The sequence below is a fragment of the Pristis pectinata genome, chromosome 11 (genome assembly GCF_009764475.1).
Source record: "Pristis pectinata isolate sPriPec2 chromosome 11, sPriPec2.1.pri, whole genome shotgun sequence".
Lineage (NCBI taxonomy): Eukaryota > Metazoa > Chordata > Chondrichthyes > Rhinopristiformes > Pristidae > Pristis > Pristis pectinata.
The window spans coordinates 6,216,045-6,234,544 of record NC_067415.1 but is presented as its reverse complement, the minus strand read 5'-3'; the positions used below and the strand labels follow the sequence as shown (position 1 = coordinate 6,234,544).

The window sequence follows — 18,500 nt, the reverse complement described above, 5'->3', positions numbered from 1 at the left end:
TCAGCGGGTCAGGCAGCATCTATGGAGGGAAATGGACAGTCGATGTTTCGGGACTGAAAGATAGCGGGGAGGTAGCTGGTATAAAAAAAGGTGGAGGGAAGGTGTGGAGCAAGAGCTGGCAGGTGATAGGTGGATCCAGGTGAGGAGGGGTGATGGGCAGATGGGGGAAGGGAGAGTGGGAATAGCACCAGTCCAGGTGAAGGGTCTCGAGACAGAAGTTTGTGTAAGAATTAGCTCAGCTCCATTCCCAGGGTTTCCTGAAGTGCAGATGGAATTCCATATGGTTTAGCAATCATTTCCCTCTCCACACCCAGACAGACTTCGTATTGAGCCAACACGAGTGTTAATCATGGCTCACTGTTGAGCTCTTGTCTTGGACTCAGGAGGTCACTCCAGAGACTCGGGCTATTCTGGGACAATTCTCCAGGAAGGGGGTGCTGGGGGTCCAAACCTTCCACCCAAGTTGTGAAGCCAAGGCCTTGATTGGTGCTCGAGCACAGGCCTGTTGGCACCGTTCGGTTTGTCCGAAGGAAACATTCAACATCAGGGACCCCCACCGTCCGGGCCATGCCCTCTTCTTGATGCTGCCATTAGGCAGGAGGTACAGGAGCGTGAAGACCCACACCTCAAGGTTCAACAACAGCTTCTTCCCCACTGCCATCAGGCTCTTGAACCCATCTGAGAAACCCCAACACTACCTCGGACTGTTATCTTCTCTCTCTGTCTTGCACTTGTGTCTTTATGTTCATTTCGTTCTTTATTTTGCACATGCTTAATTTATATTAATTAGGGCAGGCACAGTAGTGTAGCAGTTAGTGTAATGCCATTACAGCGCCAGCGACCCTGGTTCAATTCTGGCTGCTGTCTGTAAGGAGTTTGTACGTTCTCCCCGTGTCTGCGTGGGTTTCCTCCGGATGCTCTGGTTTCCTCCCACATTCTAAAAACATACGGGTTAGGAAGTTGTGGGCGTGCTATGTTGGCACCGCAAGCGTGGAGACACTTGTGGGCTGCCGCCAGAACACTCTATGCAAAAGACTCATTTCACTGTGTTTCGATGTACACGAGACTAATGAAGACATCTTTTATCTCAATTTAAATTTGTGCTAACTTACGTTTGTCCTCGTCTTGTAACGTACTGTGCTGCTGCTGCAAAAGGCTAATTTTCATGGCACTTATACCCTGTGTCTGTATGCCTGTGACAACAATAAACTGTTTCTGGGATCTTGCTGTGCACAAATTAGCTGTTATGTGTAAAGGGAAACCCGGGGAAGTCCCCTTCACGTACAAATCCCAGCTTTATTGTAGAGTTTCAGTGCTGCATTATCCACATATGATCTAGTTCCCCAAGTAGTCCCCAGGATTAGACCCTCAGCTGCAATAACTGAAATCCCATTTTCCATCTGTTGGATAATCATATGCTTCCCGAAATGGATGGCCAGCATCATCCCTTCTCCCCAAATCAATGTGGAAAACTCCTTATGGTTTCAGAGTGATAGGAGTCAAGGCCAGAAGGAAAACGCATGCCCTGTACACGTCAGACAAACAACAGACAGACCAGTTCACCAGCGACATCCATTTTGCTCTTTACCGTCTTTCACTGGCCGGGCTTTCTTGATCCAGTCGGTGAGGTGACGTACAAAGTCAAAGAAGAAATCCCCTTCTGGCACACTGATCACCTGGCAAGCAACAAGTGCAAAGTTAGTGGTCACTTACCATGAGGTAATGTTGCAGCTCTATAGAACTCTGGTCAGACCACACTTGGAGTATTGTGTTCAGTTCTGGTCGCCTCATTACAGAAAGGATGTGGAAGCTTTAGAGAGGGTGCGGAGGAGATTTACCATGATGTTGCCTGGATTGGAGAGCATGTCTTATGAGGATAGGTTGAGTGAGCTAGGGCTTTTCTCTTTGGAGAGGAGGATGAGAGGTGACTTGCTGGACAGGTGTACAAGATGATAAGAGGCATAGATCGAGTGGACAGTCGGAGACATTTTCCCCAGGGTGAAAATGGCTAACATGAGGGGACATAATTTTAAAGATGATTGGAGGAAGGTATAGGGGGATGTCAGAGGCAAGTTGTTTTTTTTTTACACACAGAGAGTGGTGGGTGCGTGGAACACACTGCCGGCAGAGGTTATGGGCGCAGATACATTAGGGACATTTAAGAGACTCTTAGATAGACACATCAATGAATGAATGATCGAGAAATGGGAAGGAAGGGTTAACATTTGGGAGGGAAGGGTTAGATAGATCTTAGAGCAGGATAAAACGTCGGCACAACATTGTGGGCTGAAGGGCCTGTACTGTGCTGTAGTGTTCTATGCTTCTATGTTCCCTGTCCACAGGCTCCCAAAGCTCAACCTAGCACGGCAGAGAGCAACATCAGTGAACCAATGAGAGGGCAGGCTCTGGAGGGGTTGCCATGGTGATGGGATAGTTGTAAGAGTGGGCGGAAAAGTGTAGAGGTGGGTGTGGAAAAGAAGGGAAGGGACACTTGATGTGGCCTTTGTTTTGGTCACCTTAGTGGTGCAGTGGGGAAGGAATGTCCTCATTTTAGGTTCAAACTATCAAGAGACATTTTCTTCTTGTTGAGTCCCTCGTGACCACGGGCAACTCATTCCCACTCTGGTTCTGTGGTACCAATGCAACAGTTGAGGTTATTACAGGAACCATAGACTCCATGGTGGATGGGGCAGAAGATGCCCGACAAGATGGGCAGATGGGTAGCTTGCAGGGCTGGTTCGCTCTATCTGCCATTTATGCTGGGTTTCTCAGAGGTACAGCACGGAAACGGGACCCTCGGCCCATCATGTCTGCGTCAACCATCAAACATCCATTTTTAAACTGACTCTATCCCAAACCATTTTATTCCCCTTGCGTTCCTATCAACTCTTTCCCTTCCCCTCCTGTCGACCACTCACTTACACAATAGGGGCAACTGACAGCGGTCAATCAACCTTCCAACCCACAGGTCTTTGGGATGTGGGTGGAAACCAGAGCACCAAAGGGAAGCCCTCGTGGTCACAGGGAGAATGAGCAAACTCCACACAGACAGCACCGGAGGTCAGGATTGAACCTGGGTCTCTGCAGCTTTGATGCAGTGGCTCTACCAGCTGTGCTATGGTGCTGCCCAAATCCATGCATGCCTGATCCATGGCCAAGGTTCGCAGTGCCATCCCAAATGCTCCTCCTCCACTTGGGATGGTCCTGGGACAGGGATTCCCAGGGGTTAGTCGGGATGTTGAATGTCAACCCACTCCCCTCTCCACCCTGACAAGGGGGATTGAGAACACTGCACCAGCATCATGGTCCTAACTGCACCAAGTTCACACTAGATTCCTGAAACAGATGCTCTATTGCCAGCTCTGCCATTGGCAAGAGATTTCCCATGACATCCTCCCTGAACCATCCCAAAGGATGGTGCTGAGGGAGTGTTTCTCTTGGTGGGAGCACTTAAAACCCAGGAACAGTTTCAGAAGGAGAGGTCACCCATATCAGACAGGGCCAAGGGGGAGTTGCTTCTCTTGGGAGGGTGATGAACCTTTGGAATTCTAGAGAGCTATGGAAGCAGAGTCACTGAAATATTTCAAGGGCGAGATGGATTGTTGGTCTATCGGGGAGTCAATGGTTATGGGGAACAGACAGAAGAGTGAAGCAGAGGCCAAGGTCAGATCAGCCATGAGTTAATTGGCAGGGAAGCCACAATTAGCCTCGTCCTATTCCTTATGTACCCTCCGAGGGAGAGTCACCGGTGATACTAAGCAGAAGATCAGTGGAATCCTGGGGAAGACAGTACTTATTCCCATCAAATTGCAAACTTCCATTCCAGTACCAGGACAAAACAAGACTTTTGCGGAAATTGTTTCCTCGGGAATAAGCATTTTGGACGAGGGGCTGCAATCTCAAAATAAAACCAGGCTGTTTAGGAAATGTTAGGGAATGTCTCTTCACACAGGTGGTGGTCCAATTCCTCTTCTGACGTCCATGACATATGCCAACATCTTCAGCATCATTTTTCCAACAGTTGCTTCCTCACTACAGTCCCCAGGAACTCGTTACCTTGTCAGAGATCTTGACGAACAAGCTGAACCCATCAGCAGATTTCAGAAGCAGGCGCGTCGAGATGCTCTGGCAGAAATCTTTAGCCTTGGTGCTCGATTCCACTTCAAAGGCCTGTGAAAGGACAGATGACACTTAGGACCCAACGATGGTCAGCGGAAAAGCAACATTTACAGTTCAACCAAAAGTTGCACTTCGAAGCAGCAAGAATACTTAGGCCGCATTTAGAGTATTGTGTGCAATTCTGGTCACCTCCCTATAGGAAGGATGTTGAGGCTTTAGAGAGGGTGCAGAGGAGGTTTACCAGGATGCTGCCTGGATTAGAGGGCATGTGCTATCAGGAGAGGCTAGACAAACTTGGGCTCTTTTCTCTGGAGCGGCGGAGGCTGAGGGGTGATCTGTTGGAAGTGTGTAAAATTATGAAGGGCATAGATAGGGTGGACAAACAATATCTTTTTCCCCATTACTGAGTGATAAGAGGGCATGCATTTAAGGTGAGAAGAGGTAGATTCAGAACAGACGTGAGGGGTATGTTTTTTTTACTGAGAGAGCGGTGGATGCCTGGAATGTGTTGCCTGATAGGGTGGTGGAGGCAAACTCATTGGGGGCTTTTAAGAGGGGCTTGGATGGGCACATGAATGAGGAAAATAGAAGGATATGGGCATTTTTTTTAGGTAGGAGGGATTAGTTTATGTCAGCACAACATTGTGGGCCGAAGGGCCTGTTCTGTGCTGTACCGTTCTATGTTATTATCTCAAGTCTCCATATTATCAAGGGTGCATCTAGTGACCACCCTGAAGCGAACCAGACTGGAGATGGTTGGGCATTTCCCTGGTCCCTCAAGCTCAGTGAATGAATTGCTACAAGTGACATATCACTTGGCGTCACCCTGGCAGTGGAGAAGGCAGAGGACAGAGGTCGGTGTGGGAAGGGAATGGAATGGGAAGGGAAGTTGAACTGGCATGCAACCGGGAGCTCAGGATGGTCATTGCAGACGGAGCACAGGAGCTCTGCAAATGGATCGCCTGGTCTTCACTTGGTCTCACCGACCTACAGGAGGCCGCATTGGGAGCGCTGGATGCAGTAGTCGAGGTTGGAGGAGATGCACGTGAACCTTTGCCTCAGCTGGAAGAGCTGCTTAGGTCCCTGGACGGTGGTGAGGGAGCTGGTGCAGGAATTAGTGTTGCACCTCTTGCGGTTGCAGGGGAAAGTGCCAGGGGGTGGGGAGGGGCAGTGGACCAGGGAGTCACGAGAGAGTGGTCCCTGCGGAAAGCAGAAAGGGGTGGGGAGGGGAAGATGTAGCTGGGGGAAGTGACCGAGGATGATGTGCTGGATATGGTGGCTGAAAGAGGAATGTCCTTGGGCTGTTTTCCCTCTAGAAGAGGAAAGACCGAAATGAGCTTCAGATTAGGAAAGGGTCACATATTCCCTGGATAAACTGAATTGGAAGGGAGTTCAAGCAATGACGTTGCAGTTTTGAAGACAAGACAATGAAGATCTACAAAGATGTTGGAGACGGAACAACAGTCCATGTCTCCAACCATCTGGGGCTCCATTCCGAGAAAAGCAAAGGTGGTGAGACCCGAAAATCTCTTTAAATCCATGAAAGGGTTTCAGCCGGTAGACAGAGACGGTGTGCCCACTAGTGGGGAAGACCAACAAACAAAAAAAATGAGGACAGCCATCAAAAACATCCAATTCATACCCACACTGTTGTAAGAATAAGATATCTTTAGTCACATGTACATTGAAACACACAGTGAAATGCATCTTTTGCATAGAGTGTTCTGGGGGGCAGCCCGCAAGTGTCGCCAGGCTTCCGGCGCCAACATAGCATGCCCACAACTTCCTAACCTGTATGTCTTTTGGAATGTGGGAGCAAACTGGAGCACCCGGAGGAAACCCACACAGACACGGGGAGAACGTACAAACTCCTTATGTGGAACTTGCTTCCACAGGAGTGGTTAAGGGGAAAAGCATTCATTCATTTAAAGGTGGGGAGGACAAGAGGAATAAAATCCTGTCCTCTGGTGATCCAGTTCAGATCAGAGAAATGGGCTGATGGTCTACAGATCACATGTCCAAACCTCTGGGTTACCAGTGTGGTAACACAACCACTGCACCACTCCTGTTCCCTATAACGTAACATTAACCTTATAATGATTCATTGGTAACCTTCAGGTGAGAACTACACTTAAACATATGCAGGTAAAACCATGATAATAGAGCAGATCATTCATTAAGTAAGCAGAAAAAATAAACAGCTCGAGAACAGACACTCGAGTCTTGCTTCAGGAAACGAACTGCTGGGAGAGCCCGCAGGTCAGAGAGCATCTGTAGAGGGAAACAGACAGTCGAGTTTTTGGGTTGAGACTCTTCACCTATTTTGCTCTGCTGATGCTGCCTGACCCACTGAGTTCCTTCAGCATTTTAAATTTTGCTCCAGATTCCAGCATCTGCAGTCTCTGAAGTCTCGTCTGCAGAAAGTACTGCAAGTTGAGCAAACAGTGCCAATAAAGCAGGTTGATTGAGGTGACCAGGAGAGGGATACATCCAAAGCTACTAGTTTGTTCTATATGGAGTGACCACCTGTGTGCTGTCTGAATAAAGGCACTTACTCCTCCATCAAGTGTCTCCTGGACAGGTGGTGAACCACGAAAGGTCTATCTGGGCAGCCTCACAGCACCACGCCTCAACAGTTAATGTTATTCCCCAGCACACTTCTGTAATGGAGAGACGATACACCTACCTCATCCGTATCATCGGGGAAGTAGACCTTGTGGTATATCTGGGTGGTTTTGTGCTGAATCGCCTCGACTTCCACAAGGTGGGGAGGGTACTTCCGGGAGCCATTGCTGCAGGGGGCCAATGAAAAAACAAAGACTTGGGCTTAGAGAGCACCTTCCAAAACCATGGGATATCCCAAAAAATTCCACGGCCAATCAATTGTTGCAATGTTGAGACTATTGGACGGTTTTATTGATAAGACTATTGAATGGTTCCCTTATACAATGAGATGGACTATGACCTCACGATCTACCTTGTTGTGACCTTGCACCTTATTGCACTGCACTTTCTCTGTAGCTGTGACACTTTACTCTGTACTGTTATTGTTTTTACCTGTACTACATCAATGCACTCTGTACTAGCTCAATGTAACTGCACTGTGTAATGAATTGACCTGTACGATCGGTTTGTAAGACAAGCTTTTCACTGTACCTCGGTACAAGTGACAATAATAAACCAATACCAATACCAAAAACAGCAGCCATTTCTGCATGGTAAGATCCCATGAGTACCATGATATTGACCTGATCACTTGTTCTTTTTGTGATGTTGGTTAAGGGATGAATATTGACCATCACACTAGCTCTGTTCTTCAATATAGTACCACTGATTTGTTTTTATGTTTACAGCCACCCAAGGAGCCAGATAGGTTTAACAGCTTATCCACGAGATGGCATGTCTGACAGAGCAGCACTCCCTCGGTACTGCACCAGGGCCATTAGTCTTGGGTTACCTGCCCGGGTCTCTGCAGTGGGACTTGAACTCCCCACTGCTTGAATCAGATCATTTCCATCACCCCCCTCTCCCCAGGATAAACACAGGCAAGACACCAGGGAAAACCACCCTGCCCCTCTTTGAATCATGACAGGCCATCCCTGGGTTACCAGCACCTGACTTACGGACACCCCTACATGTGAGCTCCCATAAAGATACAAAAGCCTGAAAGCGCGTACCACCAGGCTCAAGGACAGCTTCTACCCTGCTGTTATAAGACTATTGAACAGTCCCCTAGTACGATAAGATGGACTCTTGACCTCACAATCTACCTGGTTATGACCTTGCACCTTATTGTCTGCCTGCACTGCACTTTCTCTGTAGCTGTGACACTTTACTCTGCATTCTGTTATTACTTTCCCTTGTACTGTTGTAATGAAGTGATCTGTACGGATGGCATTCAAAACAAAGTTTTTCACTGTACCTCAGTACATGTGACAGTAATAAACCAATTTACTTGTGCAAGAATTCTCTACTAAACAATGTAAAATACAGGCTATTAAAAACACCTTTACTTTTGAAAACCCTGCAGGAAAAATAACTTTGTTGTTGTGAACCTGAAACACGATAGCCCTTAACCTTTTTGCCCCCACTGACACAACTGTTTTTATAATGTGATTTTCTTAGGACTGCAACTGTCATGTTCTTGCAGAAGTACACTTTTACGTTCAAGGAGTTGGATATTGTTCTTGGGGCTAGATGGATGAAAGAGAGAAATTCGATGGGAGAAATCTGGAACAGGGACAAATGACCAGCCACAATCACATTGAAGTGTCAAACAGGGCCAAACATTCTGCTATTAAACCCTTGGCTCTACGGAGATAGGAGTAGAAAGGAGATTTGGGGATGGGATGGGAGAGGCGGAGGGGGAAGGGAAGTTTGGAGGTGCAAGTAAGGGTGGTGGGGAGGGTAGAAGGAGGAGGAAACAACTCCCCGCGCCCCCCCCCCCACCCCCATCACAGGAGAGAGTTGGAGATTCCACTTACCGGAGAGCTTTCTGGAGTCTGTGCATGCAGTCAGGAGCGAGCATGTGGCTTTTCCGGGACTGGAGGAACCTCTGGACATGAGGCAGAAGGATGTTGCTGGGAGGGAAGAGGCCAGTGCACAACCAGAGCAACTCCCAGCCTTTCTCCTCACTGTATCTGGTGAGACAACAGTGCCAAGGCATTGGCATGAATGCCACGGACAGTGACATTTAGTTACACCAACTCCCTTAACCACCTAGGGTGGTAAAAGTTTGATCCTAGAGGTTTGGTAAATTTTAAGCCCCATTATTTCTTCAATTGGCATATTACTATACCCATGGAACACAGCCGATTTCTCCCCTCCTTTTGTGTTTTCCTTGATTTTGTGGTATTTCCTCTTCCTTAACACTAAAAACAAATTTAGTACACATCAGATAATTCCAGCATTAGTTTGTCGTCTGTTATAGAACTGTATAAAACTTTGGTTCGGATGCATTTGGGGCATTGTGAGCGATTCTGTTCACCCCATTACAGGAAGGATGTGGAAGTTTGGGGAGGGTGCAGAAGAGGTTCACCAGGATGCTGCCTGAATTAGAGGGCATGTGCTATAAGGAGAGGTTGGACAAACTTGGGTTGTTTTCTCTGGAGCGGAGGCAGAGGGGAGACCTGATAGAAGTTTATAAAATTATGAGAGGCATAGATAGAGTAGACATTCAGAATCTTTTCCCCAGGGTAGAAATGCCAAATACTAGAGGACATGCATTTAAGGTGAGAGGGGGAAGTTCAAAGGAGATGTGTGGGGTAGGTTCTTTTTACACAGAGAATGGTGGGTGCCTGGAGATAAGATATCTTTTAGTCATATTATACATTGAAACATAGTGAAATGCATCTTTCTGCGTAGTGTTCTGGGGGCAGCCCGCAAGTGTCGCCACGCTTCCAGCGCCAACATAGCATACCCACAACTTCCTAACCCGTACGTCTTTGGAATGTGGGAGGAAACCGGAGCACCCAGAGGAAACCCACGCAGACACGGGGAGAACGTACAAACTCCTAATAGACAGTAGCCGGAAGTGAACCTGGGTCGTTGGCACTGCAATAGCGTTACGCTAACCGCTACACTACCTTGCCTTCCAGTGGTAGTGGTGGAAGACAGTGCCTGTCCCGTACTGCACTGTTTTATATTCCATGTTCAGACACAATAGTGTTGTTTAAGAGGCTTTTAGACAGACACACAAATACGCAGGGAATGGATGGATATGGATTACGTGCAGGCAGAAGGGATTTAGTTTAATTTGGCATCGTGCTCAGCACAGACATAGTGGGCCGAAGGGCCTGTTCCTGTGCTGTTCTATGTTCTATGGACCAGTCAGGTCAAATGGTCTGTATTGGTGTTGTACACTCTATCCGCAACTTCAGATCGTTCTCCTAAAGAGCAGCCAGTTAGGTTTGGGTCTTACTTCACATGGTTGTCGGTGAGCTGCTTAAGGATCTGACAATAAATCTCGTCCTTCATCAACTCCCCTTTCAAGGCACCTTCGAATATCTGGTCGGTCAGTTCGTTCACTGAGCGCATCCGTTTGGAGGGGTAGTCACCCATATACTTCATCACAGGTGCTGGCCAGGAGTCAAGGCAACAACACACAGACTTTGCAATTAAATAGCGCCTTCTGCAACATCTCAAAAGCACTTTGCTGCTAATGAGCTTTTCTATCAGTTTGCAGGGGACTCTGGTCTGAAGTGTGAATCTGGATTTACTCCATTTAAGATATCTTTATTAATCACATGTACATCAAAACACAGTGAAATGAATCTTTTGCATGGAGTGTTCTGGGGGCAGCCTGCAAGTGTAGTGGTTAGTGTAACGCTATTACAGTGCCAGCGACCCGAGTTCAATTCGCTTGCGGCACTAACATAGCATGGCCACAACTTCCTAACCTGTATGCCTTTGGAATGTGGGAGGAAACCGGAGCACCCGGAGGAAACCCACGCAGACACAGGGAGAACGTACAAACTCCTTACAGGCAGCGCTGGAATTGAACCTGGGTCGCTGGTGCTGTAATAGCGTTACGCTAACTGCTACACTACTGTGCCTGCCCTCGGTCAAAATGAATGGGGTGTTGCATTAGAGTTGTAGAGAGATACAACACAGAAAAAGACCCTTCAGCCCACCAAGTCTGTGCTGACCATTAACCACCCGTTTAAACTAATCACATTTTTATCTTCACCCCACATTCTCATTAACACCCCGCAGATTCTACACCTCACCTCACACTGGGGACAATCTACAGCGGCCAATTAACTTATCAACCCATGTGTCTTTGGGATGTGGGAGGAAACCGGAGCACCCGGTGGAAACCCTCATGGTCACAGGGAGAACGTACAAACTCCACGCAGACAGCACCGGAGGTCAGGACTGAAATTGTGTCACTGACACTTAGGTAGTGGTAGTGCCATTAACCTTAACACTATTTCGGACTATATTCCTTTTTCTCTCTCTCAACTTATATCAATGTTATGTATTTTTGTTGTGCAAGTCAGACCACACTTGGAGTATTGTTTTCTGGTCGCCTCATTATAGGAAGGATGTAGAAGCTTTACAGAGGGCGCAGAGCAGATTTACCAGGATGCTGCCTGGATTGGAGAGCATGTCTTATGAGGATAGGTTGAGAGAGCTCGGGCTTTTCTCTTTGGAGAGGAGGATGATGAGAAGTGACTTGACAGAGGTGTACAAGATGATAAGAGGCATAGATCGAGTGGACAATCAGAGACTTTTTCCCAGGGCAACAATGGCTAACATGAGGGGACATAATTTTAAGGTGATTGGAGGAAGGTATAAGGGGGATGTCAGAGGCAAGTTTTTTTTTATTACACAGAGAGTGGTGGGTGCGTGGAACACACTGCCAGCAGAGGTTGTGGGGGCAGATACATTAGGGACATTTAAAGGACTCTTAGATAGACACACGAATGATACAGTAATGGAGGGCCATGTGGGAGGGAAGGGTAAGATAGATCTTAGAGCAGGATAAAATATCAGCACAGCATTGTGGGCCAAAGGGCTTGTACTGTGCTGTAATGTTCTGTTCCATGTATAATTTGTTAGTCATATTTGTAACGTAATTCTCATGGTCTTTATACCCTGGACTGTACGCCTATGACAATATACTTGAACTTTGGATCTTCCACAAACCAGGGTGCTCAGTTGATGCTAACCCCAGGATTCCTTGCATTCCTTTGGTAGACCAGTTTTCCGTCTCTGAAGCCCCATTCCCTAAGAAACATGAAAGGATATCTACAAAGCAGAGGCAGGACTCCTGCGACAGCTCCTCATTCCCCTGCAACTTCTTCAGCAGCGGCTGTTTAATTGGCTCCCGGGTACAAGACCATAGTTTATCCTTCCCGCGATTCTTTGTGATCATCACCCGGCTCAAGGTGTGTTTCGGAGGAGGTCTAGAGATCGAGAGAGAAACATTTTGCAAAGTTCTCAGAAACACATTTTAAAAAATAATTTGGGCGGTGGCATGGAATGACAACAAGTACATTTTTCTGGAGAAACAAAACTACACATACTGGAAATGGAGCAACACAATGCTGGAGGAACTCAGAATAAGTTTTTCTCCCCGAAAGTAGCTGTACAAGTTGATGGAGTGGTAAAGACGGTGTATAGCATGCTCGTCGAGGCATTGAGTTCAAGAGTCAGGAATTTTTATAAAACTCTGGTTAGGCTGCATCTGGAGTATTGCATTTAATTCTTTGCGCCCCATTATAGGTAGGATGTGGAGGCTTTGGAGCGGGTGCAGAAGAGGTTTACCAGGATGCTGCCTGGATTGGAGGGCATGTGCTATGAAGAGAGGTTGGACAAATTTGGGTTGTTTTCTCTGGAGCATTGGAGGCTGAGGGGAGACCTTACGAGAGGCATAGATAGAGTAGACCCTACGAACATTACGAGAGGCATAGAGTAGACAGCCAGTACTTTTCTCCCCAGGGTTAAAATGTCTAATACCAGAGGATATGCATTTAAGGCAAGAGGGGGTAAATTCAAAGGAGATGTGCGGGGCAATTTTTTGTGATGCAGACAGCAGTGGGTGCCTGGGATGTGCTGCCAGGGGTGGTGGTGGAGGCAGATACGATAGAGGCATTTAAGAGGCTCTTAGATCGGTGCATGACTGTGCAGAGAATGGAGGCATATGGATATTGTGTAAGCAGAAGAGCTTAGTTCGGCGTTTAATTAGTTCGGCATAACATTGTGGGCTGAATGGCTTGTTCCTGTGCTGTTCTATTTACATCCCATCCTCCCTCAGAGCCTGCTCGCCCTCTGTGCCCCTATTGGAGGGCGAGGTTACCCACCTGAAGTAGTCGTACGAGAACTCCTCCAGTGTATAGAGCTTAACCTTCTCCTCCAGCTCTCCTATAGACAGTTGGGATGTCTTGATGGCTTCTTGTCTCTGACCTGGCGTCATGGTAACCAGGCACTGAAAGGCAAGGCAGGAAGAACATTTATTGGCGGGGATCGTCCTCAGAGAGACGTCACGGTCAGAGTCATACAGCACAGAAACAGGCCCTCCATGTCGACCTTACAAATTCTCAAGTTTATTGTCGTATGCACAAGTACAGTGAGGTACAGGTACAATGAGAAACTTGCTGCAGAAGCTTGGCAGGCACGTAGGTACAGACAACACACAGAACATCAATTGGAGGGGGAGGAGGGGGAAGGGAAGGGGGGAGAGAGAGGGAAGGGAAGGGGGGAGAGAGGGAAGGGAAGGGGGGTAGTGAGGGAAGGGAAAGGGGATAGGGGGAAGGGAAGGGCGAGAGGCGGAAGGGAAAGGGGGGAGAGAGGGAAGGGAAGGGGGGGGCGGAGAGAGGGGGATGGGAAGGGGGGAGAGAGGGGGAAGGGAAGGGGGGAGAGAGAGGGCAGGGAAGGGGGGGAGAGAGGGAAGGGAAGGGGGGGAGAGAGGGAAGGGAAGGGGGGGAGAGAGGGAAGGGAAGGGGGGAGAGAGGGAAGGGAAGGGGGGAGAGAGGGAAGGGAAGGGAGAGAGGGAAGGGAAGGGGGGAGAGAGGGGGAAGGGAAGGGGGGGAGAGAGGGGGAAGGGAGGGGGGGGAGAGAGGGGGAAGGGAGGGGGGAGAGAGGGGGAAGGGAGGGGGGAGAGAGGGGGAAGGGAGGGGGGGAGAGAGGGGGAAGGGAGGGGGGAGAGGGAAGGGAAGGGAAGGGGGGGCGTGAGGTAGGGGAGGGGGGGAGAGTGGGAAGGGAATGGGGGAGAGGGGGAAGGGAAGGGGGGCGAGAGGGAGGGGAAGGGGGGAGAGAGGGGGAAGGGAAGGGGGGGGAGAGGGAAGGGAAGGGGGGAGAGAGGGAAGGGAAGGGGGGAGAGAGGGAAGGGAAGGGGGGGAGAGAGGGAAGGGAAGGGGGAAGGGAAGGGGGGAGAGAGGGAAGGGAAGGGGGGAGAGAGGGAAGGGAAGGGGGGGAGAGAGGGAAGGGAAGGGGGAAGGGAAGGGGGGGAGAGAGGGAAGGGAAGGGGGGAGAGAGGGAAGGGAAGGGGGGGAGAGGGAAGGGAAGGGGGGAGAGAGGGAAGGGAAGGGGGGAGAGAGGGAAGGGAAGGGGGGAGAGAGGGAAGGGAAGGGGGGAGAGAGGGAAGGGAAGGGGGGAGAGAGGGAAGGGAAGGGGGGAGAGGGAAGGGAAGGGGGGAGAGAGGGAAGGGAAGGGGGGAGAGAGGGAAGGGAAGGGGGGAGAGAGGGAAGGCAAGGGGGAGAGAGGGAAGGGAAGGGGGGAGAGGGGGAAGGGAAGGGGGGAGAGAGGGAAGGGAAGGGGGGAGAGAGGGAAGGGAAGGGGGGGAGAGGGAAGGGAAGGGGGGAGAGGGAAGGGAAGGGGGGAGAGGGAAGGGAAGGGGGGGAGAGAGGGGAAGGGAGGGGGGGAGAGAGGGGAAGGGAGGGGGTGGGAGAGAGGGGGAAGGGAGGGGGGGAGAGAGGGAAGGGAAGGGGGGAGAGGGAAGGGAACGGGGGGAGAGGGAAGGGAAGGGGGGAGAGAGGGAAGGGAAGGGGGAGAGAGGGAAGGGAAGGGGGAGAGAGGGAAGGGAAGGGGGCGAGAGGGACGGGAAGGCGGAGAGAGGGAAGGGAAGGGGGAGAGAGGGAAGGGAAGGGGGAGAGAGGGGGAAGGGAAGGGGGGAGAGGGAAGGGAAGGGGGGAGAGAGGGAAGGGAAGGGGGGAGATAGGGACGGGCAGGGGGGCGTTGGGCACGTGAAGGGGGGAGAGAGGGAAGGGGAGGGGAGTGAGAGGGAAGGGAAGGGGGGAGAGAGGGAAGGGAAGGGGGGAGAGAGGGAAGGGAAGGGGGGAGAGAGGGAAGGGAAGGGGGGAGAGAGGGAAGGGAAGGGGGAGAGAGTGAAGGGAAGGGGGGAGAGAGTGAAGGGAAGGGGGGAGAGAGTGAAGGGAAGGGGGGAGAGAGGGAAGGGAAGGGGGAAGGGAAGGGGGGGAGAGAGGGAAGGGAAGGGGGGAGAGGGAAGGGAAGGGGGAGAGGGAAGGGAAGGGGGAAGGGAAGGGAAGGGGGGGAGAGAGGGAAGGGAAGGGGGGAGAGAGGGAAGGGAAGGGGGAGAGAGGGAAGGGAAGGGGGGGCGAGAGGGAAGGGCAGGGGGGAGAGAGGGGGGGGGGGGGAGAGGGAAGGGAAGAGGGGAGAGGGAAGGGAAGGGGGGAGAGGGAAGGGAAGGGGCGAGAGGGAAGGGAAGGGGGGGAGAGAGGGAAGGGAAGGGGGGAGAGAGGGGGAAGGGAGGGGGGAGAGAGGGAAGGGGAGAGAGGGGGAAGGGAAGGGGGGAGAGAGGGAAGGGAAGGGGGGGGAGAGGGAAGGGAAGGGGGAGAGAGGGAAGGGAAGGGGGGAGAGAGGGAAGGGAAGGGGGGAGAGAGGGAAGGGAAGGGGGGAGAGAGGGAAGGGGGAGAGAGAAGTGAAGTGGGGGAGAGAGTGAAGGGAAGGGGGGAGAGAGGGAAGGGCAGGGGGGAGAGAGGGGGAAGGGAAGGGGGTGAGAGAGGGAAGGGAAGGGGGGGAGAGGGAAGGGAAGGGGGGAGAGAGGGAAGGGAAGGGGGAGAGAGGGATGGGAAGGGGGGAGAGAGGGATGGGAAGGGGGGAGAGAGGGATGGGAAGGGGGGAGAGAGGGATGGGAAGGGGGAGAGAGGGATGGGAAGGGGGGGAGAGAGGGATGGGAAGGGGGGGAGAGAGGGAAGGGAAGGGGGGAGAGAGGGAAGGGAAGGAGGGGAGAGGGAAGGGAAGGAGGGGAGAGGGAAGGGAAGGGGGGAGAGGGAAGGGAAGGGGGGAGAGGGAAGGGAAGGGGGGGAAGAGGGGGAAGGGAAGGGGGGAGAGAGGGAAGGGAAGGGGGGGAAGAGGGGGAAGGGAAGGGGGGAAGAGGGAAGGGAAGGGGGGAGAGAGGGAAGGGAAGGGGGGAGAGAGGGATGGGAAGGGGGGAGAGAGGGATGGGAAGGGGGGGAGAGAGGGATGGGAAGGGGGGGAGAGAGGGATGGGAAGGGGGGGAGAGAGGGATGGGAAGGGGGGGAGAGAGGGATGGGAAGGGGGGGGAGGTAAGGGAAGGGGGGGAGTGAGAAGGGAAGGGGGGAGAGCGGCAAGGGAAGGAGGGGAGGGGGGAGGGAAGGGGGGGGAGAGGGAAGGGAAGGGGGGGAAGAGGGGGAAGGGAAGGGGGGAAGAGGGAAGGGAAGGGGGGAGAGAGGGAAGGGAAGGGGGGAGAGAGGGAAGGGAAGGGGGGAGAGAGGGAAGGGAAGGGGGGAGAGAGGGAAGGGAGGGGGGAGAGAGGGGAGGGAAGGGGGGGAGAGAGGGGAGGGAAGGGGGGGAGAGAGGGGAGGGAAGGGGGGAAGAGGGAAGGGAAGGGAAGGGGGCAGACATTAGTTTTTGCACTAATGTCTTTGCACAAAGACAAAGCAGTGTCCACGGCAGTGCGAGAGGTGGTCCGTAGTGCTCCGTTGCTGAGTAGGGTTGGGGTTGTGCAGGTCGGTTCAAGAACCTGATGGTTGTAGAAAAGTAGCTGTTCCTGAACCTGGTGGTTTGGGACGTCAGGCTTCTCTACCTCCTGTCCGATGGTAGCAGTGAGAAGAGGGCACAGCCCAAATGGTGGGGATCCTTGATGATAGATGCCACCTTCTTGAGGCAGCAGCTCCTTAGATGTTGTTAGTGGTGGGGAGGGCTGTGCCCATGATGGAGCGGGCTGTGTCTGCTACTCTCGGTAGCCTCTTGCCTTCCTGTGCGTTGGAATTGCCGTACCAGGCCATTGTACAACCTTTTTGCCCATCTATACGAATCCCATTTGCCTGCATTAGGACCATTCCTTCTATGCCACGACTATTTAAGTGCCTGTTTAAAGGCAGCATGGGAGCGTAGCAGTTAGCGTGACGCTATTACAGCGCCAGCGATCAGGGTTCGATTCCTGCAGCTGTCTGTGAGGAGTTTGTACGTTCTCCCGTGTTTGTGTGGGTTTCCTCCGGGTGCTCCGGTTTCCTCCCACATTGCAAAGACATACAGGTAGGTTAATTTGGGTTTAAAATGGGCAGCGCGGACTCATTGGGCCGGAAGGGCCTGTTACCACGCTGTAAATAAAATTTAAAATTAAAACAAAATATTTAATTTAAAATCAAGGATCCCCACCATCCGGGCCGTGCCCTCTTCTCACTGCTACCATCGGGCAGGAGGTACAGAAGCCTGAAGTCCCACACCACTAGGTTCAGGTGCAGCTACTTTCCTACAACCATCAGGTTCTTGAACCAACCTGCACACTCCTAACCCTACCTCATAGTAACTGTACCTGATCCCACCAAATTCTCTGGCAGTGCGTTCCAGATATCAACCATACTGTGTATAAAAACACATCCCTCAAATCCCCTTTAAAACTCCTTCCTCTCACCTTGAACCTGCACCCTCATTTCTGAAAGAAAGATGATCGAGGGAGGATTTGGAGTCAGAGAGATACTGCACAGAAACAGGCCCTTCAGCCCACTGAGTCCATGCTGACCATCAACAACCCTTTACACTAATCCCATTAATTTCTTTTATCCTACCCTTTAGTGCTACTCAATCCATTTGTTGCCTGGGACTTTGCAAACAGGCTGCTGTATTTAATGGTGTCAGCATTTTTGCTCATTTGATCTGCTGTTTGTGGGATCTTGCTGTGTGAAAGTCGGTTAGCAACAGTCAGAAGACGGTCAGCTAACTCAAAGCCCTCTGGTGCAGGCCAAGGCAGATGTTGGTGGTGCAGATGTTCTACAAGGTGTTGAGGAGGCCAAATTTAGAATATTGGTCACCCTGCTATAGGAAAGATGCCATTAAAAGGTGGAAGAGTGCAGAGGAGATTTACGAGGATGTTGCTGGGACTGGAGGGACTGAGTTATAGGGTTGAGACTTTATTCCTTGGAGTGCAGGTTACTGAGGGGTAACCTTATGGAGGTGTGTAAAATCACGAGGGGCATAGAAAGGGTGAATGCACACACTCTTTTTCCCCAGGGTTGGGGAATCAAGAACTAGAGGGCATAGGTTTAAGGTTAGAGGGGAGAGATTTAATAGGGACCCGAGGGGCAACTTTTTCATGCAGAGGGTGGTGCGTATGTAGAATGAGCTGCCAGAGGAAGTGGTTGAGGCAGGAACAATAACAACATTTAAGGTAATTGGACAGCTACATGGATAGGAAAGGTTTAGAGGGCCATGGGCCAAATGGGACTAGCTCAATGGACATCTTGGTCAGCATGGACTAGTTGGGCCGAAGGGCCTGTTTCCATGCTGTAGGACTAAGACACTGGATACAAATGCAAGTTAAGATTAAGATGTCTTTATTAGTCACACGTATATCTAAGCACACAATGAAGTGCATCTTTGCAATAGTGTTCTGGGGGCAGCCCGCAAGTGTCGCCACACTTCCGGTGCCAACATAGCATGCCCACAACTTCCTA

The 18,500-nt window shown here is 51.1% G+C and overlaps 1 protein-coding gene across 1 annotated transcript in view; it reads right to left on the bottom strand.

The window, feature by feature from the left end:
- Positions 1-18,500, bottom strand: part of LOC127575729 (unconventional myosin-VIIa-like) — a 67,748-nt gene that overhangs the window by 18,088 nt on the left and 31,160 nt on the right. Inside the window, exons 12-18 of the mRNA XM_052025726.1 lie at positions 12,927-13,051; positions 11,872-12,029; positions 10,040-10,193; positions 8,604-8,759; positions 6,806-6,911; positions 4,057-4,170; positions 1,589-1,676 (exon numbers count right to left, since the gene is read on the bottom strand). Coding sequence (XP_051881686.1) covers positions 1,589-1,676; positions 4,057-4,170; positions 6,806-6,911; positions 8,604-8,759; positions 10,040-10,193; positions 11,872-12,029; positions 12,927-13,051 — 901 coding nt within the window. The remainder of the gene's footprint in view (positions 1-1,588; positions 1,677-4,056; positions 4,171-6,805; positions 6,912-8,603; positions 8,760-10,039; positions 10,194-11,871; positions 12,030-12,926; positions 13,052-18,500) is intronic.